This window comes from Camelus ferus, chromosome 1 (genome assembly GCF_009834535.1).
Source record: "Camelus ferus isolate YT-003-E chromosome 1, BCGSAC_Cfer_1.0, whole genome shotgun sequence".
Classification (NCBI taxonomy): domain Eukaryota; kingdom Metazoa; phylum Chordata; class Mammalia; order Artiodactyla; family Camelidae; genus Camelus; species Camelus ferus.
This window is the reverse complement of record NC_045696.1, coordinates 23,267,015-23,294,539: the sequence shown is the minus strand read 5'-3', so window position 1 is coordinate 23,294,539 and position 27,525 is coordinate 23,267,015. Positions and strand designations below refer to the sequence as shown.

Sequence of the window (27,525 nt, the reverse complement as noted above, 5' to 3'; positions counted from 1 at the left end):
TCAAAGAACAAAGGTCAATAGTATGTTGCCAAAGATTAACTCCCTAGGATTATCTAAATCAATTTTCTAAATTTTAATAACAATAACCAGAGTTTTCAGTATGGTATAACAAGAGTTTTAAAGCCAGCGATATATAGTATTAACCTGAATTCTGCACCCCTAATCCTGGAAGTCTAGCCTTTCTTGGCAATATTCTCTGACCCAGAATTTCCCCCAGATAGTTCCAAATATCCTAATATAAACCTGATAATAGATGTAAAGAGGTGAACGTAATCTTCATGTGTTCTATATTTTATTTTTGTAAGAGTTTCCAGGTACAATATTTCACCCATATTAGAATTAGTGTCTTAGTACTTTAGGAATTTTTGGCACCAAAATCTCCAAGGAAGATAAGGAGGAACCAAGGAGAGCTACAGGGAAAGATAACTTTGGATAGGCTGGCCTTTTCGCATTCCTCAGGCTGTGTGTAGCATGTAGCATGCTCTCCACCACTCTCCACCACCTGCTCATGAAAGCCTTGCTTTATCTCAAAGACATTCCTCTGAATGTCTGCCCAATAGAGTTTCCCCTCTGGTTCCTGCCTGAGCTCTGCCACCCTGTGTAGACCTCAGTCAGCTAGAGCGTATTTGCCTAATGCTTCTAATTTCTTTTCCCTGTACTCATTACTGCTCTACTGTCCTAGATCTATTTCTGGGGTCCAGACAGGTTTTAGCTGCCAAGAGCTGGAGAAATGATTTGACTGGATGGAATCTACTGACACAAGGGTGCATGGGGACTCAGGGTCCCATGTGTGATCCAGTTCAGCCCTGGCCTCACAGAAGATCCTCCCCTGAGGAGCTGATCGCTTTCCTCTTATATAGTTTCCCACAGAATCAGACTTCAGCTTCTGCCTCTCACTAACCAAGGCACATGGCTCATCCCAATTTGTCCCAATCTGTGACTTTTCTCCATTCCCCTATAATTTGTAAATCTGTTTTTCTTTGATCTGAATCAAACTCATACTTTCCAGCCACTCTAGCTTTCTCAGCTTTATTTGCCATCATTTCCAGTCCAGTTAGACTATTTTCTACGTTCTCTTCTAATGCCTCTACTTACGCTGATATAGCAACACCTGCCAGAACCATTTACACACGTGCATTTCATATCACTGCTTCAGGAGCCATGTTTTCTCTTCCTTCCTAGCTCCCATTCTAGTCATTTCCTCCCATATTATACCAGTTTTTCTCTCTCTGTCTCTTTATTTCTCTCTCTGCTCTTTCTCTGTCTCTCTCTGCCTTTTCCCCTATTTCTAATCTCCATATTTTACTCCCTGTACTTGTTTTATTGTTGTTTTTTTTAACAAGATCTTTAAATGACTGAACCCAGACTGTATTCTTTATATATTTACTGAAACAACAAAAGTAGTTAAACTGGGTGCTTTTGGCCAACCTCGATTCTTGTGCTTCAGCGTGAGATTTTTCTTTTATATTTCAGTGCTTCGCTGAGCCTTCACTCTTCATTAATGACCCGTTTATGTTGAGATCCTTGTCTGTCTGTCTGTCTTTCTTTTTTCTTTCCTTCTTTCTTTCTTTTTTCTTTCTTTTCTTTCTTTCTCTTTCTTTCTTTTCCTTCCTTCCTCCCTCCCTTTCTTTCTTTTCTTCTTAAACAACCTGTCTCAACCCCCTGCTTGCTTGCCCATTTTGCTGTACAGATCCTAAACTATAGTAAGATTCCTTCTTGCTTTCCTGCTGCTGCCTCAATCCTTTGGGACCCATATAGACAGAGAGGGTCTCAGACATGAGTTATTTTAGATTGTCTGGAAAGATCTAATTAAGGGTCAAAGTAGTAGATGCTGTGGGAGAGCATTTGTTACTCTGAGTGAAAGAGATGACTCTTGCCATATGCTCTTAAACAAGAAAACAAAGGCTATGTATATACATGACCATGGTTTTACATATGCTTTAAAAATTTTTCCTGTAGACCTAAGCAACAGGGTAGAAGTAGTGAAATGGAAGGGAAGGAGAGACATTTAAATTATTTGTAAAAAAAAAAAATCCTTTCAAGTACTGAATGACTAGATTTGAGAGAGTAAATAATCCAAAATAAGTTGAAAGCTTCAAGATTTGTGATAAAGAGAGTTTTACCTGTGATAAAGATTATCCTCAGTTTGTTTCATTCCTGCTTCTGTTTACCTAAGGTTCACATTTCACAAGTCCTTAAAATAATGACTTTAAATGGCTATATAATATAATATAAATCACAAGAATTGATATTCTCTTATTTTCAGTTTTGTGGGCAATTATAAACAAATGTATACAAAAATGTTGGTCTGTCTCACTGATGAGTTTCTTACAAAAGAGTCTTTGGCTTTTTACAAAAGAATGATTGCTGCAGTACATCTTTGATATGATGTTACTGAGAATCATGCCCCATCTCAAAGCCTTTTCTCTGGCAGGTTCCTCTCCGGAAATGTTTCTCCCATATGTTATCTTAGATCCCTACACTCTGCTCAGATTGTTGCTCTCACAGTATCACAGGAGAGAGGCATTTGCCTGAGCACCATGTAAAATGTCATATCCACCATGTCCAGAATCATTCATTATCCCTTTATTCTGCATTATTTTTCATCTTAGATTCAACAGTACCTAACATGTTATGTTAATTTGTTCATTGTCTTTTCTCTACCTCCTAGAATCTAAGCTAAATGGGAGCAGAAATTCTGTCTGTTTCATTAGACACTTTATCCTCAGTGTCTGGCACATAGTAAGTGATCAGTAAATAATTGTTCAATGAATAGATAAATAAAAAGAAAAAACACAAGAATTTTGGTACATATAAACTAGTTGCTTTCCAGAAAGCTTGTTTCAATTTATCCATTTATAAGCATAGAATAATCCACTTTAAATATTAATTTTAAAGTCATCAAATAGGAAAAAGTTACACTATATCTCAATGTTGCTTTAGTTTTAATTTCTTTTATTTCTTCAAATTATCTGTTTCTCTTCTTCATATTTTTCATTAAGGTGCTTGTTCTTTTAAAATTATGTGCAAGAGACTATATACATTGTGTGTTGAAATTTTTCATAATTTATAGGCATTTCCCTCTTTCTTAGCATGCTTTCAAATTTTTCCTATTTTATGACATATTAGATAAAATGTATGGAGTCAAATATTTTAAGATTTCTTCCAGTGAAATTTCTTCCAGCTCACCTACACTGTTGTTATAGACTTCAAACTTATCTCCCTTCTTTTTGAAGTTTGTCATCCTTGTCACTCCTATGATTTTTTAGAGTGTCATTTGTTGTTCTCATTTTTTTTCTTTATCCACTATATTCTCTTTTCTTTTTTAAAGTGTGTATTTCCATTGTGTTTTCTTGTTTTTATTTTAGGCCATTTCCTCCTTCTTATCTTGTAATATAGGAGTCATGTCTGCAAGAATTCTGTTTAAAATGCCTGTTTTAATAGATCATGTATTCAGTTATTGCTCTTGTTTTGATAATGTTCTTTTGCCATTTTCTCTGTCATATTTTTCTGTAGGCTAACATTTTATATTTGTTTTCTATTTGCTCAGCACTAAATTAGCCTAGATCCATCCAATGTGATGTTTACAACCAGATGACACCTGTTGTTTTCTTACCGTCCACTTTTGCTGGTTAGATCCCCTTCCTGCCTTACCAGCTGGGTGACAGGTTGGAGTGCAGACCTCCCAGCTAGAGGCTAAGCAGCATACGTGGAGTCTAACTTTGCTCTTGAAAGTAAAGTGGTCTCCTATGTCCCAAACCTTGTTGTTTCACAAGCAGGAAAAGCTATAATTCCTAACATGTGCCTTTCTGCACTGCCCTCTTACCTCTGCTGCCATCTACATTGCTTTAACCTAATTCTGGAGAGTGTAATGTGTCACATGCCCGTCTTCTATCTCCTTTCCTGTTTCCAGATACTAATGTCAAAATAGGAAAAGATGGTGCTGTGGGAACACTACTCTGCCTGTCCCAAGAAGCAGCGCCTTCTAGTGATATCCAATGCAATCCAGGCTTTTGGTGGTAAGGGTCCATGAATCTGCATACAGTTAGTCAAGCAATGTTGAAATATTTTCTTGACTTTCAAATGAATAGGACTAATCTGTCTACTCATATAGACCACCTGTTGTTTTTTCTTAGTCCAATGTCATTAGATTTGGAAGAAAGGTAAAGAAATTGCCTCCATTAATCTTAGTTTTTAGGGTTATTGTAAGATGTGTTTTTCTGTGTAGGTGTTTTAACAGAAAGTTGTGTGAAACCAATTTATGAGGGCAGACTGCTAATCAGATGTCTCAGACTGGAAGTTTGATGGTAATGATTTTCAAGCCTTTCATTTTAGTTCATCTATTCCTCTGTCCAAAAGTGACCAACTTCCAAAGCACTGCAGGGAAAAATGCATAGATACAGAATAGAATTGTTGTGGGAAATGTCAACAGCACATAAGTGATGAATATTTTTTGTTATTATGTAATGACTAGAAATTTTATCTTTATAACTTCTATAGAAATATTATATTATATCTTTTGAATGGCTTTTTAATAAATTAAACATTTTTCATTTTATTATGTATTCTAACTTAGTCTCTCTAAATGTAAATGATAGAGTTTTGGTGGTAAAGTTATCCAAGCTATTAAAATCCTTTTCAAATTAGTGGAATTTAGCAAAAATTATCCACAATGTTTAAGTTACCATGACATCTAGAGTAGCAGACTTTTTCTCTATAAAACGAAGATGGAAACTGAGTGGGGTCAGTATCCTGGTAGTAAACTTTTTGATGTAAGAGATCACGCTTTCACAAAGGGGATTCCTTTCATAACCCGTCTGTGTCAGAAATATCTGTAATTATTTTAGTCAACTGGCCTTAAAAATAATACATTCTAAACTATGAAGTCACCAAAGCTCTTTCGCATGCTGGTATATGTTTTACGTTTTATGTAGGTTATTAGCGACCTTTCTGCACTTATCAGAAAGTCCTTTGTTTTGTGCACACAGAAAGTCTTTTGCAATAGAGGCCAGATCCTTGAGGTGATGACGGTAGACTTCTAATGTATAAGGCTGGTGACCTTGCTGACTGACTATTAGGAGCTAGTTGTTAGTTTGGAATAAGGGAACAAGAAAACAAAGCTTGTTCTTCATAACAGATGAAAATGGAATGTAGACTTTACAAGTTGGCACTGAATCAGAAATTTTTAAAGACTAGGTTTCCTTCAAGAAGTAATTAAAATTCTTGATTTTCTGCATCTCTATTGCCTAAATGGCCCAGAATGCTTTATATATTATTTTCGATATATAAAATAGCCACAGCTGATCACTAAAATGTGTCAAGACATTTTCATTATTGTCATTATTACTATTATCAGTATCTAACCTTTTTATTTTACTTTATTTTTTATTGTTTCTACATGGGAAAAGAGTTTTGGGGGAAGGTTTGATTTATTTTTTTGAGATATACTTGACATTTAACATTATATTAGTTTTAGATGTGGAATAACCAGGTAAATAGGGTGAGAAAATGTGGGTGTGGTAAATCCATTTTGAATGATGGTTATTTGGGTTTGGGGGGGGGTGATTGTCCATATAATCACTATAAAATATGTGCTCCTTAATTGGATTTTACTATTCAGAAGCATGATGTTTGTAATATCTGATATTTGTAATAAATTATTTTTGCTTAAACTTAATTAGAGGCAGTATCAACTTCCTTTTTCAAGCTTATCAATGACTCCTGTCGTATATTGGAGAAAGTGGAAACCCATTCCTGCCTTAACCCCTGCCCATAACTAATTTTAATATTTTAACTACTACATTCTCTTTTACTATAGTTTTCAAAATTGATTCTATCCACTACATACCATGATCTGATCCTGTTTCTCTCACCTGTTTTATTCATCTTGGGTTTTTGGTTTGTTTGCTTTATTTAAGTCAGGCAGTATCTAATTTGAAGATAATTTCATTGGCTGGAAATGCTAAATTCAGCACTGATACACAATATCACCATTCCTACATAGGGCTGCACCTGTATAGGATGTTTTGTGGCATCACCAAGTAAACAGGGTGCGAAAATGTGGATGTGGTAAATCCATTTTGAATGGTGGTTATTTTGGGGGTAGGGGGTGACGGTCCATATAGTCACTATAAAATATGTGCTCTTTAATTGGATTTTACTATTCAAAAGCATGATTTTGATTTAAAATAAAATTCCTGATATTTCTGTGTCATTAACTTAATGAAAATGGTGGTGGCTATTTTTTTAAAGTGTTTTTGAGGAATGTGTAAACTTACTATATGAAGTTCAAACAAACCTTTAGTTTTAAAAGATTGCATTTATCTTTAGTGTTTCACTTATTTTCTGTTATTTTGAGCTCTAGTTTTTATATATATTTTAAAGAGAGGAATCATTTATCTTAACTAGAGAACAAAATTCTAATTAAAGTAGTTATGAGAAAAAGATAAATCATGACATTAAGATAATATGTAATCTTGAAAGAATTTAAAACAACTATTTCTATCTCCAAACGTGGTTCCTTAAGCATAGAGAACTTTGTATAAACATAGCAGTTTAGCTTTGCAGTTAAATATAATAAGGCAGAATCTTTAAAAAACTAAAACAAAACCTAGGTGATATCTGTGACTACATGATACATTAGTTATTTTGTCATTTTTATATTCCCAGCTTGAAATTTAATATAAAAGAAATGCTTCACTGCTTTGTTCTGAATCCTGTTTGATCCAACATGGAAAAAATACATTGTTTTGGACTTAATAGAAAAAATATATATTTGAGTTGATAAGTTGCTTCTGCAAAAAAAACCCCTTGAAATTCATCTCAAGTCTGTTTCATATCTTTAGCCTATTTTCTATTAAAAATGTTTCAGATTCTACTGCCTGCTTGGTTTGGGTTATCTTAGCTGTAATAAGTAGCCTTGGGACCCCTGAAGGCACACCCCACACACTTATGCTGTGTGACCTCAGGTCACAAGTAATGGCTGCAAGCTAATTGATTGAGAAAGGCTTGTCTGGAGGGGCCTCTCCGCGTCCTCCCTTTACATTCCTAAGTTCTGTGAAAGAGTCACTAGCGGCTCAGCGTAGCAAGGAAGGAAAAAAGAGAGGAAGTTTCTCCGCGTTCTGATTACACTGAGTTCCCCTGTAGTGAGCGTACTTCTCTCCACCCACTTCTTAGCAAGAACTCCTTAACTTGAAGGTGAACAACTTAAAGCCTGATCTCAGAGAGTTACCCGAAGTGATTTGAGTATTTATTGAACTGAAAGAACAAATTACCTACTTCAGGCGGTGGGAAGCGTATGGAAATTATATTAGAACTTCAGCAAAGTGCACAGCCGCATAATACAGAAGCCGGGACTCAGATTGACAGGCAAATAAGCCAGCTCGTGGAAGGGGCCTCTGGGTGGCAGCTCTGGGCTATTGGGTGTTGGACAACTATAGGCAAAACTGAAATGGAACAGGGGCAGAAAATAGCGCACTTTTACGCTACGCAACCGTTGCTTTCGCATGGTGAGTGCAGATTTAAGATATTACTTACAATATACTTTCTGTGTTGTAAAACAAGTAAAGCTGTTGTGCTTTGAGGGAAATCATAGCAGGAGCATTTCTTAAAAGTTCTTAGGCGATTTGCTTTTGTTTCTGCTTGATTTCACATTAAACTTGGCAATGCTAACAGAGAAACACAATAATTGTATTGTCTTGCGTGTCCTTTCTCTTAAAATTGTCCTTTTGTTTAAATCATGCTTCTCTCCAACCTGAATAAATATTGTTTTAGGCAAATCATGTGTGGAATAGATAATGAAGGAACAACGGGGTGACAGGATATATGTAAACATTTCATTTAGTCCAACTTTGTGTCACTTCTCCGTAGCTCCTCGTTTTGCCGCCTTATCTCAGGAATATATAGTGCAATCTGCATGAAAAGAGCTTTGTGTGAGAATTCCAGCGAGTTAAAGGGTCAGGGCCTGTGTGTTATCTGACTGCCAGCAAGACTCACTGGGGTGTCCTCTTATTTTTAACCTAAAATAGGGGAAAAAGTGCATCTTTACATATTAAAAAGTAAGTGTGTTTTGATTCCCACAGTTGCCTTCTTATAGTTTATGTGTGTTATTCCTGGCAAAGGATTGGTTAAGCTTCTTTTCAGAAGCAACATGCAAATTTCTTTTGTTTCTTGTCTTGTTTGCTCACATTTCACTGCAGGAACTTTGCACACAGTTTTTGTTTTGTTTTGTTTTGTTTTTTCTTTTTTAATTTTAATTATCTTGAAACAATACTGAGTAGTTTTTATTTTGTTGCAAATATCTTGAAAGTTAGTAAGCTTGCTCTTTCTGAGGGGAAAAAAAAAACTCTCAGGGAGTAAATTGTGTTTAAGTCCTAGTTTAGCCATACTTATGATCCTATTTTAAATGTGCTTCTTGTTAAAAAAAAAAAAAAAAAATCAGAGCCTCCAGGATGTATTCCTAAAATGTTATAGAAGAGATTCTTCTGCAAAAACTGGAAATTCAGGATGATTATTTTAATAAATGTCAAATTATTATTGCTATTGTTGACTTTGTTTAAAAATCAGTTTTATTAGCAAGGTGACTGTATTAGATGTTACCAAGTGAATGAAGTGAAAAATGTGTCTTCCGTACTTCTGATTTGATAGAATACAGAGGTCTGCATTGTTATTGTGTTTCACGTTCATTGAAACTTTTTAAAGAGCGCCTCTGTAATACAAATTTTGAATAATTGTTTTAAAAATAAAATTTACTAAAGTGAACTCCTTATATTTTGAGATTTATAGCTTCGATTTGCTAAAGCAAATTAATAAATGGGAAAAAATGTATTGGAGTAATTGTAGAACTATAAAACTTTACAATAAAGGGAAGAAAGCTTTTAAGGAAGAATGAATGTGTTTTCATTTACAAGGCAATTTTGAAGCATTACTTATATCTTCTTTTCCAAAGATTTATGGAAGACTTATCAACTGTTGTAGAACTATGTAATAGTCTTGACTTTAATACAAAAACTATATATAAGAAGGGTAATTATTTTCAAGCTGTTCTTTATGATTTGATACAAGCTTCTCTGAATAATTGCAAAATGTGACTGACAAATCCCTTTCTAAGAGAACAAGTTCATTATGTTCGTCACCTGTTCCATTCTTTTTTGTCCACTTACACAGTTCTGAGCTGTTTATTAGTGCTGTAGGAAATGAAAACCTTTTTTTTTTTAAGAGAAAATGTTGACATTTTAATTTACATAAACGTCTTGAGGTTTTAAAAATTATGTTCTCATCAAAATCACTCAAAGTGTTTTTAATGTCTTTTGTTATGATCTTGATATGAATGGTCAAAAAAAGAGATGTAAATTTGTTTGGCATTTTCTTCTAATGTGTCTTAGTGAGTAAAGTTAAGGTGTGACTGAGGATTTATGAAAAGCTTTGCCAAGAGATGAGCCTTTTGAAAATTTCTCCGTTTGCTATCAAGATTGTAAAAAAAGAAAAAAGAAAAAAAAAAGTTTATCCCTTACTTATTCCCTCCAAACCAATCCAGAGACTGAAAAATTAGAGAGAACTTCATTATTCTCCTCAGTTATGAACTGTAGCAACTCAGGAAGTTGCCGTGCTATGGGGAGGGGCTAAGACAGAATGGGGTTCCCTCTGATGGAAGTACAGTAAGTTGTGATAAACAAAAGGTAAAAAGATCTACTGCTAAGTTTTACTAACATTTAATCTTAAACTACTATCTTCAGTCTTTTCCATTCATATTTACTTATTGTTTGGTTACTGAGGTGAAGATATCTTTTAAAAACTGCAATCAACCACAGTATGATTTTAAGACCATGATTTTAAGAAGGTATATATTTTCCTATATAAGGATAATTTTCCACAGAAATTTAAATTTTGTATTAGATTAATGGGAAACAATGGATCTATGTTCACGAGTTAATATACAGTTATCTCTCTTACTTATATGTAGAACATACTAGTGACTCACTATAATTCTCCTATATTACTGTATCACACCAGATTGGAGTGTGTGTGAGTGTGTGTTTGTGTTCGCACTTATGGGCTCACAGAACGATAGAGTGGCCTGGACATATGCTAGGGTTATGACACTCTTTGACTTACTTCCTTAAATCACATGGTCACTAAATTTCAGATTTTTTTCTGTACCCTGGTAGCAGTAGACATCTGTTGCAGTGAATTTATGCCTTCTCTACTGAGAATGAATATCATCTTGGCTGTATTCTTGTTTCAATTACATTCGTCAATTTGTTTTTAAAGATGATTTATTCTTTCAAAATATAGGACAGAATCTGTAGGATTAGATTCTGTCATCTCTGACAAATTATAAGTCCTCAAAGGCTTTCCTAGAGGTATGGTTTTTATTATTCTTCTTACAGAAAGGGAGCATAGTGGCTATTCATTTTTCCAGACACTTTGATCTTAGGACTCACATCTTTCTTAAATTATGGAAATCTTGAGAATTTTCTTTCCAAATATTGCTTCTTTTTCCATTAATTCTGATCCCTTTTTCTGGAACATCCTAGTATATGTATGTTAAAGCTTCACAATATATATCATACATATTTCTAAAGTTCTCCTTTTTAATATTTTTTATCTCTTTCTGTGCTGCATTTTTGGTGAATTACTCAAGAGATATCTTCCAATTTACTAATTCTTGTTGTGACTGTATCCATTCCAGAATTTTTTAAACTATATTTCTTTCCTAGGAATTCTAATTGGTTCTTTCCTTATATCCACTTTTGTTATTTCATCTCTACTTATTTTCTTGTAAATTGTATTGATGTTATTCCTTATTTTGTCTCTTCAAGGCTGCTAACATGCTTATTTTGAAATTCTGAAGTTGATCTATTATTTTCATGTCATCTGGAATGACTTCGTTGAATGATTTTTTTAAGAATTTTGCTAGCAATCTTTTTATATGAGTTTACATGTCTTGGAATTTTGGTTTTCAGGCTCAACTTAAGTGAGAGTAATTTTTAAAAATTCTGTCTCTTTCTTTGCTAGCCCCACCCCAGTTTCATGGTCATAGAGTTGGCCCTACACAGTCTCGATCCCTAACTCAGAAACTTGGACGATGGGGACACCATAAACGTAGTCACTCAGTCAAATAGCAGTGTGTCCCAGGCGCTGACTGCCAGATTGTGGCTGCTGCCTGTGGCCTCCCCGCTAAGCAGTTCTGTGTGAACCATGGCTCTAGAGGGGTAGTCAGTTTTTTAGCTTCTTATTATCTTACACTTAGGTAACCTAATCAGTAAACCTGGCGCTGATTTTCACTCCCTGTGGGGCAAGTGTGGCACCTCAGTTACCTTACAGATGAGGAAATGCTTGCCTCTTATTCCAAAAACCAACTGGTGCACTGCAGCTCACTTCTGTTTCTATTCTGTTTTTGGTCCACAGAAGGATTTGTCTTGTTTTGATATCAATTTTACATGCTCTCATTTAATATTTTATATATTTTACTGTTATATGCTGAAAGCAAAGGCAAGAATTTCAAACCATATTCTTGACATTTTGACATGTTTCCCAAACCATGTGCTTTGGAATCAGAATACATGGATTCAAATTCTAACTCACCTACTAACTTTGTTACTTAAGGAAAGGTCTAATTTGTTGAAAGTCTCCATTTCTTCCTATCAAAAATATTGATAGCAATGTTCTAAGCATTGAATGAGATAATGTGTTTGGAAAGAAGTTAGCCCTCTGCTTAACCATGTTAACCAAATTCTAGGGAGAAAAAAAAGGAACCAAAACCAAAACCAAACCAGACTCTGCTTGCTGATCATGTAGTGAATGAATGACAAAGGAAATGTAATACTTGTTTCTGTGCTCTGAGTGAATGCAGCATTATTATTTATGATAGCTAAAGTAAATTTCTAAAGATGAATGTCAAGTACATGTCTAACAGGTAGATAAACAATCTGTTACAATAGCCACATACCTTGGTAAGAGTGAATATATTTCAGAGAATTTCAGTAAAATAGGAAGCATTTCGCAAAATGACCTTTTGGAATAGTTATTCTAAATTCATGGAAGAGTTACTCTTAAGCACAGTAGAAGAGCAGAAGAGATATGTGTCATGAGAACATGTTTTTGGATTGTTCTTTTGTTTTTCTGGCTTGTTCTTTTTACTTTATTAATGGTTATATATAATACATATTATATATATTTATACAATATATAAATTATACATATTACATATATAAATATGTGTGTGTGTGTGTGTGTGTGTGTGTGTATAAAAATAACAGTTTCACCAAAGAATGGGTTTCTGTAATAGTGAAAAAAAGAGAAAGGGAAGGGGGCAGTTTGTAAGGTTTTCAGAGGTCTTGTTTTGTAGCTTTGTAGTTAATTTATAATATTAACATCTTTTTGACTTTAGTATCTTTTCAAAACATCTGTTTTGGTGGTTCAGGACTCAAACTGACAATCCTGGCAAAGGATATGTTTAGCTGGGTGGGAAATGAATCTCTGAAAATCAAAAGGTTTTGAAAGATGAAAATGAAGATGAAGTAGCAGCAGCAACTTGTCTTTGTCTTAGAGTTTGAAAACAAAGAAAATAAAGACATGTTTCTAAGAAGCTATTGCTAATATGTCCTCGGGTAGAACATTTATGAAATACACATATTATTTTCCTTTCTTACCACCGGTTTTCCTCCATTAGGTTAGCTCTCTCTTTTATTTCCACTTATAAGAGCGTCTTCTGCTCATTTCTGAAATATTCTTGAGCTTCAGTGCTCCTTCCTGGGCTGTCTTTCTTTTACTATCCTCTTTGCTTTGTTCATCTCATCCATTTAGATGAGACTCAGATGCCATTACTAGCCAATCCCTAGACCACTTCTCTCTCCCAAATTTTAAACTAGTATCTCCAGTTAGCCTCCAGCACTTCATATTTATAACATGTCCAAGTCTGAATCATCATCTCCCTGCCAGAGCACTTTTCAATCTCAGTCTGTCATTCACCGGGTTGCCCAAAACAGAATCAGGACATGAAAATCTGCCTCCCTATAGTTCTCTCTCCCCACACATTTAAACTTTAGAAGTGTGGATTCTATTTCTAAGCATTTCTATTTCTAATCATTTCTCTGATGACATCTACACATTTCCTACCACCTGACCAAGATTGTGAGCCACTTCAGAGTTATGTAACTCAAGGACAAAGGAATCTAGAGTCTGTATCCAAAATTCCCATCTGGCATTGGTTGAGGGTTACTCCTGAGGCCATTAACTCTAGAATTCCAGCCCACTTCATGGCAGTTCAAGCATACTCTTGGCTACAGAATATCCTCAGGCAGAGAGTGGCAGGTGCTTGCAGTAAAATTCCCTCAATATGTAAAGGCAATATGGATGCCAAGGATATATGAGAATAATACCAAGAGCATCTGCACTGTACATTTAAGAGGCGTTTAAGTTGTTTCCAAGTATTTGCTATTTCCAAAAACACCATAAAGAATATTATTGTGTATGTCCTCTCGTGAACATGTCTTGGATTTTTCTTAGGGTATATATTCAAAAGTGAAATTGCTGTGCTGTGACATACGTGTGGCCTCAAAATTATGACTTCAAATTACTCTCTGAAGGTGCTATGCAAATTTCTGCTTCCATCAGCAGTTATTAGAGTACCCTTTTGCTCACATCTTTTCCAACCTTTAATATTGCTCAGTGTTTTAATTTTGGATATCTGTTGAGTAAATGGTATGTTAATTTTTTTCAATTTGAATTTTTTATTCATAATGAATTCAGAAAGATTTCTGATGAATTTCTGAAACTGATGGAGACCTTAGCTATAAAGAGACTATGAAATGCTACTTATTCTTTTTTAATGTGAATGCATCTTTATTTATTGACAATTCAAACACCCACTCTGGTTAATTATTTATTATACCTTGGCCAATTTTTTCAGTTTGTTCATATTTTTCTTATTGACTTTCTGGCATTCTTTATTTATTTTTCGTTTTCCATCTGCTGTACTCCTCCCCACCATAGTTACCTTAGCAGAGTTTCTTTTTGAACATAGATTTTTACCCCCCTCATTATATACAATATATTAAACCATGCTTTGATCATGTAACATACTGTGGAGTTATTTAATGATATGCAAGAAACTGCAATGCAAACTATGAAGAATAAAGGCATGAACACGATACACAATCTACCCTTGAGAGCTTAGTCTTTTTTATTATTATCCTGTGTGATTCCATTTATGAAGCTCAAGAACAGGCGTACCTAACTTATGGGAATAATAATCAGAAACTGTTTGCCTCTGGGTAGATGGAAAAATGGGGGATTAGCTGGAAAGGGGAACATGGAAACTCTGTGGAGCCATGGGTACGTATATCTTGTTTGGTATATACATAGGCGTGTGTATACAATTGTCAAAACTTATCAAACTGAACACTTAGATTTGTTCATTTTATTTTGTGTAAAAGATAACCTCAACTAAAGATGTGCATGTGTGCATACCCACTAGCGGCGCGCACACACACACACACACACACACACTCAAATGTGTACTTCCAATCCCACAGAGAGACTCCCCAGTCCAGTTTCAACCCTTGGTTGTTGAGGAAGGGGGGAATTCCATCTAGGACTCCAACTAAATGGAAACAGGAGAATTCATTGTAAAACAACTAGAATGCACTGACCCTCACTCCCCACCACTATCACCCCCAGGGCACTGTCATGGGCATCTTGCTATGGTGGGTGAGTGATTGGGCAGGTCTGGGTATGAATACCATGGGAAATCTGGCAGGTTAGGGCTAGGAGAGCTGTCAGTTCTCCTCCAGATTCTGTTTAGGCTCCTCTCTCATTGTGCTGATTGCGTGCACTGTGTTAACATGAGCTCACACGTTGATGTTTTCCTCTTCTGTGTAAATTCCCTGAGTAATTCTGCAGCTAAATAAAACCTCCCTTTCTGTCTCCCATCACCTCAACATAGTAGTTTTCTAGCTATTTTAATAAGAAAATTCACTCTATTTTGCTATATCCTGATGGGCAGAATATCTTTTTTATTCTTTTTTGTTGTTGTTGAAGTATAGTCCATTTACAATGTTGTGTCAATTTCTGATGTATAACATAATGTTTCAGTCATACACATGTGTACATATATTCCTTTTCATATTCTTTTTCATTATGGTTAGTACAAGATATTGAATATAGTTCCCTATGCTATACAGAAGTAACATGTTGTTTACCTATTTTATATATAGTAGTTAGTATCTGCACATCTTGAACTCCCAATTTATCCCTTCCCCTGGTAACTATAAGTTTGTTTTCTATGTCTGTGAGTCTGTTTCTGTTTTGTAAATAAGTTCATTTGTGTCTTTTTTTTTTTTTTTGATTCCACATATAAGTGATATCATATGGTATTTTTCTTTCTCTTTCTGGCTTACTTCACCTAGTATGATAATCTCCAGGTCCATCCATATTGCTGCAAATGGCATTATGTTATCCTCTTTTATGGCTGAGTAGTATTCCATTGTACATATACATTACAACTTCTTTATCCAGTCATTTGTCAATGGACATTTAGATTGTTTCCATGTCTTGGCTATTGTAAATAATGCTGCTATGAACATTGGGATGTATGTATGTCTTTGGATTAGAGTTCTCTTCAGATATATGCCCAGGAGTGGGATTGCTGGATCATGATCATATGGTATAAGTCTGTTTTTAGTTTTTTGAGGACTCTCCATACTGTTTTCCATAATGTCTGCACCAAACTACATTCCCACCAACAGTGTGAAAAGTTTCCCTTTTCTCCATATCCTCTCCAGCATTTATTGTTTGTGGATTTTTTAGTGATGACCCTTCTGACTAATGTGAAGCAATACCTCATTATAGTTTTGATTTTTATTTCTCTGACAATTAACAATATTGAGCACTTTTTCATGTGCCTATTGGCCATTTGTACATCTTCATAGGAGAATTGCTTATTTAGGTGTTCTGCTTATTTTTGGATTGGATTTTTTTTTTGTTATTAAATTGTATGAACTGTTTGTGTATTCTGGAGATTAAGACCTTGTCAGTTGCATTTTTTGCAAATATTCTTTCCCATTTTGTAGGTTGTCTCTTTGTTTTGTATAAAGTTTCCTTTTCTGTACAAAAGCTTATAAGTTTAATTAGGTCACATTCATTTATTTTTGCTTTTATTTCTATTTCCTGGGTAGACTGCCCTAGAACATTGCTAAGATTTATATCATAGAATGTTTTGCCTATGTTTTCTTTCAAGAGGTTTATAGTGGCTTGTCTTACATTTAAGTTTTTAAGCCATTTTGAGTTTTTGTGTATGGTGTGAGGGGGTGTTCTAACTTCATTGATTTACATGTGGCTGTCCAGCTTTTCCAACACCATTTACTGAAGAGGCTGTCTATTCTCTGTTGTACATTCTTGCCTCCTTTCTCAAAGATTAATTGACTGTAAGTCGGTGGGTTTATTTTGTTCCATTGGTCCATATGTCTGTTTTTGTGTCAATGCCATGATGTTTTGATTACTGTAGCTCTGTAGTATTGTCTGAAGTCTGGGAGGGTTATTCCTCCAGCTTGGTTCTTTTTCTTCAGTATTGCTTTGGCAATTCTGGGTCTTTTGTGATTCCATATAAATTTTAGGATTATTTGTTCTTTTTCTGTGAAAAATGTCCTAAGTAATTTGATAGGTATCTCATTAAATCTGTAGATTGCTTAGGGTAATATGGCCATTTTAACAATAGTAATTCTTTCAGTCCAAGAGCATGGTCTGTCTTTCCGTTTCTTTAAATCATCTTTAATCTCCTTAATTAATGTTTTGTACTTCTCAGTGTCTAAGTCTTTTACTTCCTTGGTCAGGTTTTTTCCTAAATATTTTTTGATGCAATTTTAAAAGTGATTTTTTTTACTTTTCTGATATTTCACTATTAGGATAAAGAAGTAAACTGATTTCCATATGTTAATCTTGTATCCTGCTACCTTTCCAAATTCTTTTATCAGCTCTAATAGTTTTTGTTTGGAGCCTTTGGGCTTTTCTATATATAGTCTCATGTCATCCACATATAGTAACAATTTTACCTCTTCTCTTCCAATTTGGGTCCCTTTTATTTCTTTTTCTCATCTGATTGCTATTGCTAGAACTTCCAATACTATGTTGAATAGAAGTAGTGAGAGTGCCCTCCTTTTTTTGTTCCAGAGTTTAGCAGGAATGCTGAAAGTTGAATCTTACACATGATGTTAAGAGTTATAAAGCATTATGGAAATTCAGGGAGGAGATATTTATTTTCCAGTTGAAAAATTAATACTCTTCAAAACAACTGAGAATTATGCAACATGAGATTAAATTTATTCTTGCACCATATTTTTTTTTACCCTGCATCTTAAATACCAAGTTTTCTATAGCTATGGAATATTAGCAAATTAATTAAGGAAAATATATGTTAAGGGTCTACTATATATCAGGCACTGTGAAATATTAATGGGGATGTAAGAGAGAATAAAGCAGATAATCCCTGATTTCATGGGAAGTAGAGGCTGAGAATTAAATAACAATGAGGGGTAGCACAGCTATTGTGGAAAACAGTATGGAGATTCCTCAAAAGACTAAAAATAGACTTACCATATGACCCAGCATCCCAGTCCTGGGCATATATCCAAAGGGAACCCTAATTCAAAAAGACACCTGCACCCCAGTGTTCATAGGAGCACTATTTATAATAGTGGAAACAACCTAAATTTCCATCAACAAATGACTGAATAAAGAAGTTGTAGTATATTTATACAATGGAATACTACTCAGCCATAAAAAATCATAAAATAATGCCATTAGTAGCTCATGGTGAAAAAGAATATGAAAATGAATATATGTATATTAATGTATGGCTGAAGAATTGTGCTATACACCAGAAATTGACACAACATTGTTAACTCACTATACCTCAATAAAAAATGTATATGTTATAAATAAAAAAAATCACAATGAGGGAAGAGTAGATACTGTATAAAAGGGCATGCTGGGAGATATAGTATATTTATTGACCGAATTCCTAGGTTTCAGACTGAAGCCTGTTTGAGAAGTAGAAATAGCCAGGTAAGGGTTGGGAACATTCCAGGAAAAGGAAAGAGAATGTGCAATATTATGAAACTGAGAATGTGGTGAGTTTAAGGAACTGCAAAAAGTTCAAATTGGATGGAGTAGAGTTCTAGGGGTGAAACTGTAGAGATAAGCACTGGCTCAGTCTTGAAAGGCCCAGTTTGGGCTCTATTCCACGGGCACTAGGGATCCAGTTAAAGGGTTTAATAAGACTGTCAAATAGTCAGATACTGTCTTAGTTAGATAGAAAATATCCTGAGATGAATGGTAGTTAAAGCCATGACAATTGGTATACTTTTCAAGAAATTTCTTAATCTGGCTACTATAGTTACTTAGAGGTTTCAAAAACAGGTTTCAAGTTATCTGTAAATGGCCAATGTTTATGCAGAATATATATATGTGTGTGTATATTTATATATATATATATATGTCTTCATTAAATTATCAAACTTGTCATTGACTAAAAAATTTAAGAATCACTAGATTAAATTATGAACAGAAGTTCATTATTCAGCCATAAAAAAGAAGGAAATCCTATGATTTGCAACAATATGGATGAACTCTGAGAGTATTGTACTAAGTGAAATATCAAATAGCAAAAGACATATACTGTATGATCTCATTTATATGTGAAATCTAAAAAAAACAAACTCACGGAAACGGAGAACAGATTGGCGGTTGCCAGAGGTAGGGGGAAGGAAGTGAGGGAAATGAGTGAAGGTGGGTAAAAGGTACAAACTTCCAATTATAAAGTAAATAAGTCCTAGGGATGTAATGTACAGCATGGAGACCATAATTAACAATATTGTAGATTTGGAAGTTGTTAAGAGAGTAGCCCGGAAAGGTTCTCTTTGCAAGAAAAAAATTGTAACTATTGGAGGTGAGATGATGAATGTTAAGTAAATTTATTATGGTAATCATTTCACAATGTATACATACTTACATGACATTATTATGTTGTATATCTTAAATTTATACAATATTATATGTCAATTATGTCTCAATAAAACTGAAGGAAAAAAACTATAGATGCCTAGAAAAGAACCCTTGAGAAAATCAGTATTTAAGGAAGAGGAGGAGTTCAAAAAGAGGTAGAGAAAGTATGGCCAGAGAAATAGCAGAGAGAAGCATGCAGGTGTACTGAAGTGCTTAGGAACTATAAGAAAAAGGCTCCCAAGTTAAGTTCCTTAAATAAAATAGAAGCTTATATCTCTCGTAGCATAAGCCCATGTTTGTGATGGGGTCACTCTGCTGGTCCAGGTCATTCAGGAACCCTGACTCCTTTTGCCTTGTTGCTTTGGTTGAGTTGCCGGTATTTCTGAGCCCACAGAGGAAGAGCAAAAAGGCCAAAGTTTAGGAACAGTAGCCTGTCTTTAAGTTTAAGACAGCATAAATTTAGCCACACAGACACGACTGGATGCAAGAAAAGCTGGGAAATGTAGTTTCCACTTGGAAGACCACGTGCTAGGAAGAGGTGCAGAGTGAATTCGGGGAGAGCAACCGGCAGTTGCCCCACCAACTTTTTAAGTTTAAAAAAAAATGCTTAGTGATTAGGTAGGTTTATATATCCATTTAAAATGTTTATTGAGCAATTGCTCTGTTTGATCATTTTTCTATGTGAGACAGGATACAGACCTTAAAAAAATATCTGCTACCAAGTAGCTAATATTCTAGAAAGGAGAGAGAGGTATTAAACGAATTAACAAATAAATGTGTAATATAATATTAGGAAGTAATAAGTACTAAGATGAAACTGAGAAAGGGTAGAAGTGCTATTTTTAGATAGACTAGTCAGGGAAAATCTATTATGTTAACAATTGAAAAGGATCTTTTGAAAGACAGAATATTGAGATTTCCGTCACTGAGAAAGAATTTGAAGTTGAGTTGAAAGCCTAGAATATTGGTTGAAATAAAACAAGAAGAGTTGCTAGTTAGGAGCTTCAGAGTTAAAAGAGAGTTATCTCTTTAAGGATTTGGGGTGAAAATTGACCATAATTATAGCCTGAAGAGAAAATGCATGTAGAGATGAGGTTGTTGCAGGTCCTAGTGCTGGAAGGAGGGGCCTGATGGGCACAAGTGTAAATAGTTCATATCAGATGACCTCATTTTCCCCTAAGTAAGAACCAGGAAATCTATTGAGAGTGACAGCTGTCAGGTTCTTGGTAAGAATAATGAAAGTATTCAATTGTTATGGTAAACCTCCAGCAAACATGAGAAGCCCTAGTCTAGGAAAGAAGTGTGTCATGGGATTGAATCTGTGCTGGGGTTTTTCTGGGTGTGGGTAGTAGCTGGGTCCACCTGCGCTAGGTAAAAGAGGGTGAGGAGGAGAGATTAAGTGACGAAGCATAATGTCTACTCCACATCGCAAAAGGTATAGTCTCCTTCAGGGAGAACTAACTAGGGAACCACATGCCCATTTCTAGAGCGTGCCTGAGTCTGTAAAGAGACTGAAAAATATGTTTCAGTTCATAGTTTTCAGGACACGCTTATTTTTTATTAATTTGATACTCAAAATTCTAAATTTTTCATTTAGTTGACTCCCTTGTTTTTGTTGTGTGGGGCAGTTGTGTAGGGTTGTAAACTCACTGTTACAGTTACGAAATTAGGAAGGTAAGTCATAAAACTATTAAGAAAGTAAATCTTAAGTGAATCCTTATTGAATCCTGTCATTTGGTTTTTCTTTAATACCTTCCAGTCCTAGTAGAATTACTGTTTTTACTTCACATGGTGACTAAGGAAATGGAGAGTTCTGGGGGAAAATACATATCATTTATAAGCTATTTATTAATTTATAAAATGTTTAGCATCATGTGTGTCATCTTTTATATTCCATTAATCCATAGATACTACATCATAGAGCAGTCAGCCCTTCCTGGCAAGCGTATTTTTCTTGATAAGTTAATTATATATATTTTTCACTTTTGTCCTTTATATCTGGATATTTGCATATTTCCACCACTATCCCCATATTTTTATCAGAAATGACATCAGATATAGGGAAATCATGGCCAGAGCTACTAGGATTTTTTGCCTTTTGAAAGGAATACCTTGACATTATAACATTTTCTATTCTTTCAAGCCTTTTAGTTTATTTTTATAAAACTATTTATAGTTTCTGTTAATTTTCCGGTCCTCAGATTACTCCAAGAAATATCTAATTTAGCCTTTTTGAAGTGTTGTTGTCTCCAAGCAAGTCTATTCTTCCTAGTATTTATTTTTCTATGAAATATTATTATTAGTTTGTCTTTCCTCAAAGGTCACAAAGTGTCTTCATGATTTTCCTCTGGACTTTCAGTTGCATTCGCTTATTTTCTCTGACTTCTCTTACCTTTCTTTCTGGAAGATGTAGCTGATTTCTGCATTCACGTCTTGTAATTCGTTACTTTGAAGTGAAATTCCTTTTTGCCTTCAGATCTCTGCACAATCTCTCTTTCATTACTCTGCTTGTATTGCCACTTCTTGCTGCTTTAAGTTTCTCCTACGCTATTCCCCATTGCTAACACAGTCCTCCCCTCAGCAGAAATTTCACTCCAGTGTCTGTAAAATATCTCCCCTCAACAAAGAAGAGGCAGACATTTAAACTTCAAACTAAATGTGGTATTCTTTGACATCAATCTTCTCTATGTTAAATTCTAATATGTCCACTGATAATTGGCTTTCTTATTGTTCTCACCTTCTCAATCAATATTTTCATGTCAGTCAGATGCAAATTAGTAAGATTAGATTTCATATGTTCTTGAAGGTAGCATATCACAACACAATGTAGCAAGACTTTTACAATCAATATTCATTTGTACTATTTACGCACTAGAAATTACTTAGGGGAAAATGTCACAGGAATAGGGCTCAAATCATCTAGGTTTAGAACACTTTAATCAACATTTAGAATTCTTTTCTCCTGTGGATAGAAAAATCATCAATGCTTACTAAATGTTATTAACCTTTTAATCACTGTTATGCATTTAGCAAATCAATTTATCTACTGTGTGATAAGAAATGACTAGTTAGAGAAATTTAGAAAAGAACATTGATGCTTCATACACATACACAAACACACACACATAGATTTATAGACACACATTATAGAATGTTACATTTCGTATTTTATCTGCATAAATTACTGAAATGCTTTGAATTAGATTAAGACAAAAATAAATTCTGTGATTTGAAAATCCCAGCACACACCGTTAAAAACAAGAAACAGAATGTGTACTCCTTGTAATTCTTATTGTAAAGATTATTCATGAATCATATAATTTCAAAATATTATTAATCTTTAGGAAAATGTTGGGGATTGACGTTCTTTAATGCTTTTATAGCCAAGGGATTCAATTTTTTAAAATGGGAAAATTTAGCATTTACTATACATTTTGGAGCATCTACTCCTTCCCTCACTTGCTGGACACAGGATGCAAAGATAACAGACACAGTTGCTCTCTCAAGAAGTTCTTAAATTATTTTAGTTCATTTTGCAGAAAGTGTGACTATTGTTTATAATGCTACTATATTCCACTTATTTTTAATTTTTTTCTTAAATAATGACTATCATCTATCTAAATGTCTAGATTAACTTTTTTGGGGATAAGTCTAAATGTTTTAGCTTGTTTTACAGGGAGATATGCTACATGTTGCCTGTCAGCAATTGAGGAACAGACTAGTTACATGCCTAGTCTTTTTCCAGCCACTCTGGCAGGTTCTTGGGGATATACAGAGAAATATCTGACATAATTCCTGCTCACCAGGAGCTAAGTAGCATTAGGGAGAATTAAGTAACAGAGTCTCTTTAATACTTTTTTGAAAAGGTAGAATATAAAGATTTATTTAGAATATGAAGTGTTACCAAAGAATGTATGTAAATACATAGCAAGGTGAAAACTTTCTGAAAGACCTGGTAATTATGTAAAAGCAAAGCACCTGCTAGGCCTTGAGTGCTAGGAAGGATTGAGACATATAGCTATGAATTTAAGTCTAGCCAAATGGGTTCCATGCCAGCAGGAAGGACCACAGACCAAACCATACGGATGTAGCAACTCCCAGGAGAGTGTATCCAAATGTAGAAACTGTTGGTTTGATCCAAGCACTAGAACGGAGATGGGTTCAGCACTGGAGAAAAGATGTGATGGCCATTCCAGTCAAAGTAGAGTCACTCCAGCAAATCCATCGAAAATAAGATCATTATGGCGTTATTTGTTATTTTCCCACTGTAATAATTAGCTGATGAGTCAGCAGACCTATGGTAGTAAGATCACATTTGCTGATGTAATAGATAAATCCCCAGCATCTTAGAAGTTTGGAACTTACTCAAAACATAGTCCAGGGCAGTGTGCCTTGCCAGGTTCCCTCCCTCTTGCAGCTCCACCAGCATCATCTCCCACAGCCTCAGATTATGAGTTCATGCATGGGAGGATTTTATGGTTCTGATGGGGAAGCATTGTACATCAATCCTACCCACTTTCTGCTCTTCAGAACTCAGACACATGGCCATACCTTGCTTAAGTGAACTGGGAAATGTGTCCATCTGTGTCCCCAAGAAAAACCCCAACCACTTATTCACATCACACACTTCTAGTGTACAAACAAATCTCTGAGTCAGATACTGTGGAGAGTCTCTCTAAAAACAGGACACACTTTCTGCCCCCAGTTCTATTCTTGGATAGAACTATACATAAATACATGTTAATGCAAGGCCAGATGTATTAGTTTCTGTAACAGAGGGACAGAGAATCTTTACAAAGGAAGAACTTCCTGGGAGAGGCAAGATTTGAGCAGAGCTTGAGCCCTAGTGAGGCTCACCACCGGGCGGAGGTGGAGAGTACTGCATGAAAAGAGACATGACTCCAGGGAGCTATCAAATGGCTAGACATGCCAGTCTACCATAGGTACAGAAACAGAGATGTCTGACAGATGTCTTGGGACCCACAGCATAACAGACCTTAAACACTCTGGTGATAGTTCAAGAGCCATTGCAAAATCTGCAGCATATGTTTGAGAAAGGAAGCAGTGTTTAGAACACATTAAAAGGGAAATAAATTAGGGGTGGGAGTAGTGGGGAGCTAACTACCTGAACTAAAGCAGCGGGAATGGAAATGAGAGAATCAGTTAAGGCAAAACATTTGAAAAAGCAGATTTGAAAAAAACTTTGAGATTGTTTATGTGGGTGAGTCAGTCCAGAGATTTTGCATTCTACTGACATTGTCCTCGATAGTTAATCCTTGGGAATTGTTTGATGAGTTCAAAGAGCACTTATAGTTGATCTCATTAGCTAAGGGACTGTTAAAAATCTGCCAAGGCAAGAACCGTTACGGGGTTTGAATGATGACATCTTTGGAGGCCTTGAACTTTAGAGAAGCGCAACAGAGATATCTTCTATTGTTGCCACAAATTACCATATTTTGAAAAATCATTTCTGAACAAGAAATAGCCCAAGATGGATCGTATCCCATCTTTTAAGCTCCAACTAGGCAAACATAGTCCTTTTATCTTGTGCCTTCCCTTGACCAAATTCCTCACTCCACATCTAGACTTACTGTCAGGATATAGATATTTTTGAAATTGTGCACAAAGGTAAATAACTTCAGAGAGTTTGAAGTCTTCATGAGTCATTTTAATTCTGTTAGACTTCAGTGAAGGAGAGGATAATACTGGAGTGCTTCTCAAGTGGTACATGAAGTCTTCTCTGTACATTCAAAAATATTCTTTATTTAAAACGCTCTCTGGGAATGAGGGCTTTTAGGGCCACTTCTCCCCATTTTTATGATGCAGGGGAAGTATTTAAATGTTTAAGGAGTAAAATGGTCTGTTGAACTCCCTTTAGACCTCCTAGCAACAATTTACCAGACGTAAAAATCACATAGTATTGATGGAGAATATCTGAAGACTGGTTTCCAGGCGCTCTACCCTAGGAATATTTTTCCTTCAACTACTGAAAATCTTACTCCTCCAAAAAATAGCCTAGCCCTTGTTAAGGTCAAAACAAAAGATCCTCATCAATTCAGAGAAGAGGTAACAAAGTTTAGAAGGTGACCATGGTGTTATAATTAATACATAACTTTTAGATCGATAATTTACCTTAAATTATTCCAACTTTCAGAGAAATCATCCTACTTTATAAGTGCATTAATTAGAATAAAAGTTTTTATCTGATAATATAGTTTCCAAATAGATTTAGTTACAATAATGGGTAGCATTTATGTGCTGTTAAAATGCTTTGATTTAATGTTTAGCATTCTTTTTAATAATGAATACATTTTCTTTTTCTTTTTCTTTTTTTGGCAGGGGATGGGAAGGAGGTAATTAGGTTTTTCTTTATTTGTTTATTTTTAGAGGAGGTACTGGGGGTTGAATCCAGGACCTCATGCATGCTAAGCAGGCACTCTACCACTTGAGCTATACCCTCCCCCCGAATAAATTTTCAAAATATGGAAAAGAGGACAGGATATCCTAAAAGTGTCTGGGATTACGTTTATTCATTCCTGTTCATTGATGGTATCCTTTCAATAAAGTGAGTGGGCAAAGGACTAATTAGTTATCAGAAAGTATGGGTTTAGCTTAGGTTACTCTCTTGTTGGCCACAAAGCTTGTCTGAGTTCTTAGTTTTTATCCAGGATAACCACTCTATCCACTGCATAGAATTATTCTGAGGACCAAATTATGACTTTTCAGCATACAGAGAGAGAAGTTTAAAATACTCCCATGGTCTCTCCAGTCTTTTCATACTACTGTGGCCTAACTCTGCTAACTTCATCCACACGTCCTGTGTTAAATGTCTTTTTGATCACTCACAGCTCTTTAAAGGAGTCTTGGTGCCTATTCTACCAGTCTCTATTTTCACCACCTGGGAGAATGATACAGTTTCTGCATTTCAGTAAAGTAAAATGCTGCAAAAGTGATAAGGATAAAGAAAGAAAGAAATTTATCCTATAATTGGTTGCTGTTATAGGATTATTTTTCCCATATTGCAATTCTTATTATATCATACCGTACTACTTAAGACCTTCCATTAGTGTTTTATCTCTTGGCATTTAATTTTGGTATTTCTTCAAAGTTATCTTTTGTACCAGTATCTGTGATTTGAGGATTAGGGTGAAAATGTGTAATAATCAGGTTCTCATCTTGAAGTTTGTTTGTTGAGTTCAAATAAAACTGCAACTAAGAATTTTTTTCTGATAATATAAAGGCTAACTCACACTGACTGTAAAGTAGTATGCAATTGAAGGGAAAAAACTGTTTCATTTATTGATTTTTGGGGGTAGTGGTATTCTTTATCAGTACTTCTACCTTGTGGGATCGTACTACAGAAGGACTATCTATTTAGGATACATAACTTATTATTTGAATAAAGCAGCAAAAAAATAGAAAATTAGGAGTGGAAACAACTCTGGTGCTAAGTTTTTGTGTATGATAACTGGGTAAATCCTTCAGTGAAGTACATTAGGTCGTTACAGGGATTTGATATGTAAAATAGAGTGAATTTCACATAGTCATGATTCCAACAGGCCGAAATATTTAAGATTAAATAAAACATTTCCCAATTAAGAATTACAGGCATACATTACAGTAAGAATAGTTATGCTTTGTGAAGTGTTTCTAAAGTCCTAAAGGATTTGGTGGATCATTGGTCAAAATATTCATTAGGATGAATGAGAATGTGTGAGAGTATATGTTTGGTTTGTTTAGTTTGTCTTCTTTTAAGAGGTAAGATGTATAGGATGTATCTTTTGGTTCTTTTACAAGGGTAGGATTTTCATTTACCTGTACTTTTTTTTTTTTTTTTAAGCCCAGAGAGAAACCTGCATTTTCCTGATGTGTACAGAAAAAATTAAACATTTTAGCTACTGTTTTATAATTTTTCCATTGGTTATCAAGAGCGATAATATTTCCATCATTCAGAAAGAGGTACAATAATGTTGACAATTCACAACAAGCTTATTGTTCACGGGAAATTTACAAATGACTTTTGACTCGCCTAGATTGCTAAAACAAAGCAAAATTAATTTTAGGTCCTACAAGGTAACTATCTCCAGCTTAATAAGCATCAGGAAGAAGATGAACTGAATAGCAGGAAATACAACTTAGCAGTGAAATTTGTTCAGTTATGGAGGAAAGTTCCAACGGAAATGGTGGAAGTACTGCATACCAGCACTTGGATAAGTGAAATCCAGCTGGACAAAGGGCTAAATTACATTCAGTGAGAATTTAATATTGCTTTAAAAAGGAATGCCTCCCACATCATTTATTATTATTTAATGAGTCGATTTCTAAGCTGAAACTTTGACATTTTGCTGTCAGTTTTAAGTAAGTTGGGTATATAGGGGTCTAGAAATTGGATGTAGACAGGAAACGAAATTATTTTCTCCCTGGTAAGATTTGTTCGCTTATGAATATATAGCTGGTTGTATAATACCCACAGGTCCCTAGCTTCAATAACACCAAAGATACAGATGTTTAGCAAATACATGT

At 35.0% G+C, this 27,525-nt stretch overlaps 1 protein-coding gene across 26 annotated transcripts in view; it reads left to right on the top strand.

The window, feature by feature from the left end:
• The window catches only part of LOC116662781, a 551,908-nt gene that overhangs the window by 161,795 nt on the left and 362,588 nt on the right, over positions 1-27,525 (top strand). For 13 of the 26 annotated variants that reach the window (XR_004318841.1, XR_004318851.1, XR_004318830.1 and 10 more), the window contains exon 1: positions 7,022-7,508. The exons of the other annotated variants lie outside the window; for them this stretch is intronic. Coding sequence is in view for 9 of the 13 variants with exons in the window: in XM_032477183.1 (XP_032333074.1) it covers positions 7,298-7,508 (211 nt within the window). In the remaining 4 variants the exon portion in view is untranslated. Of the gene's footprint in view, positions 1-7,021; positions 7,509-27,525 lie in introns of those variants that run through there. 26 annotated transcript variants of the gene reach the window in all.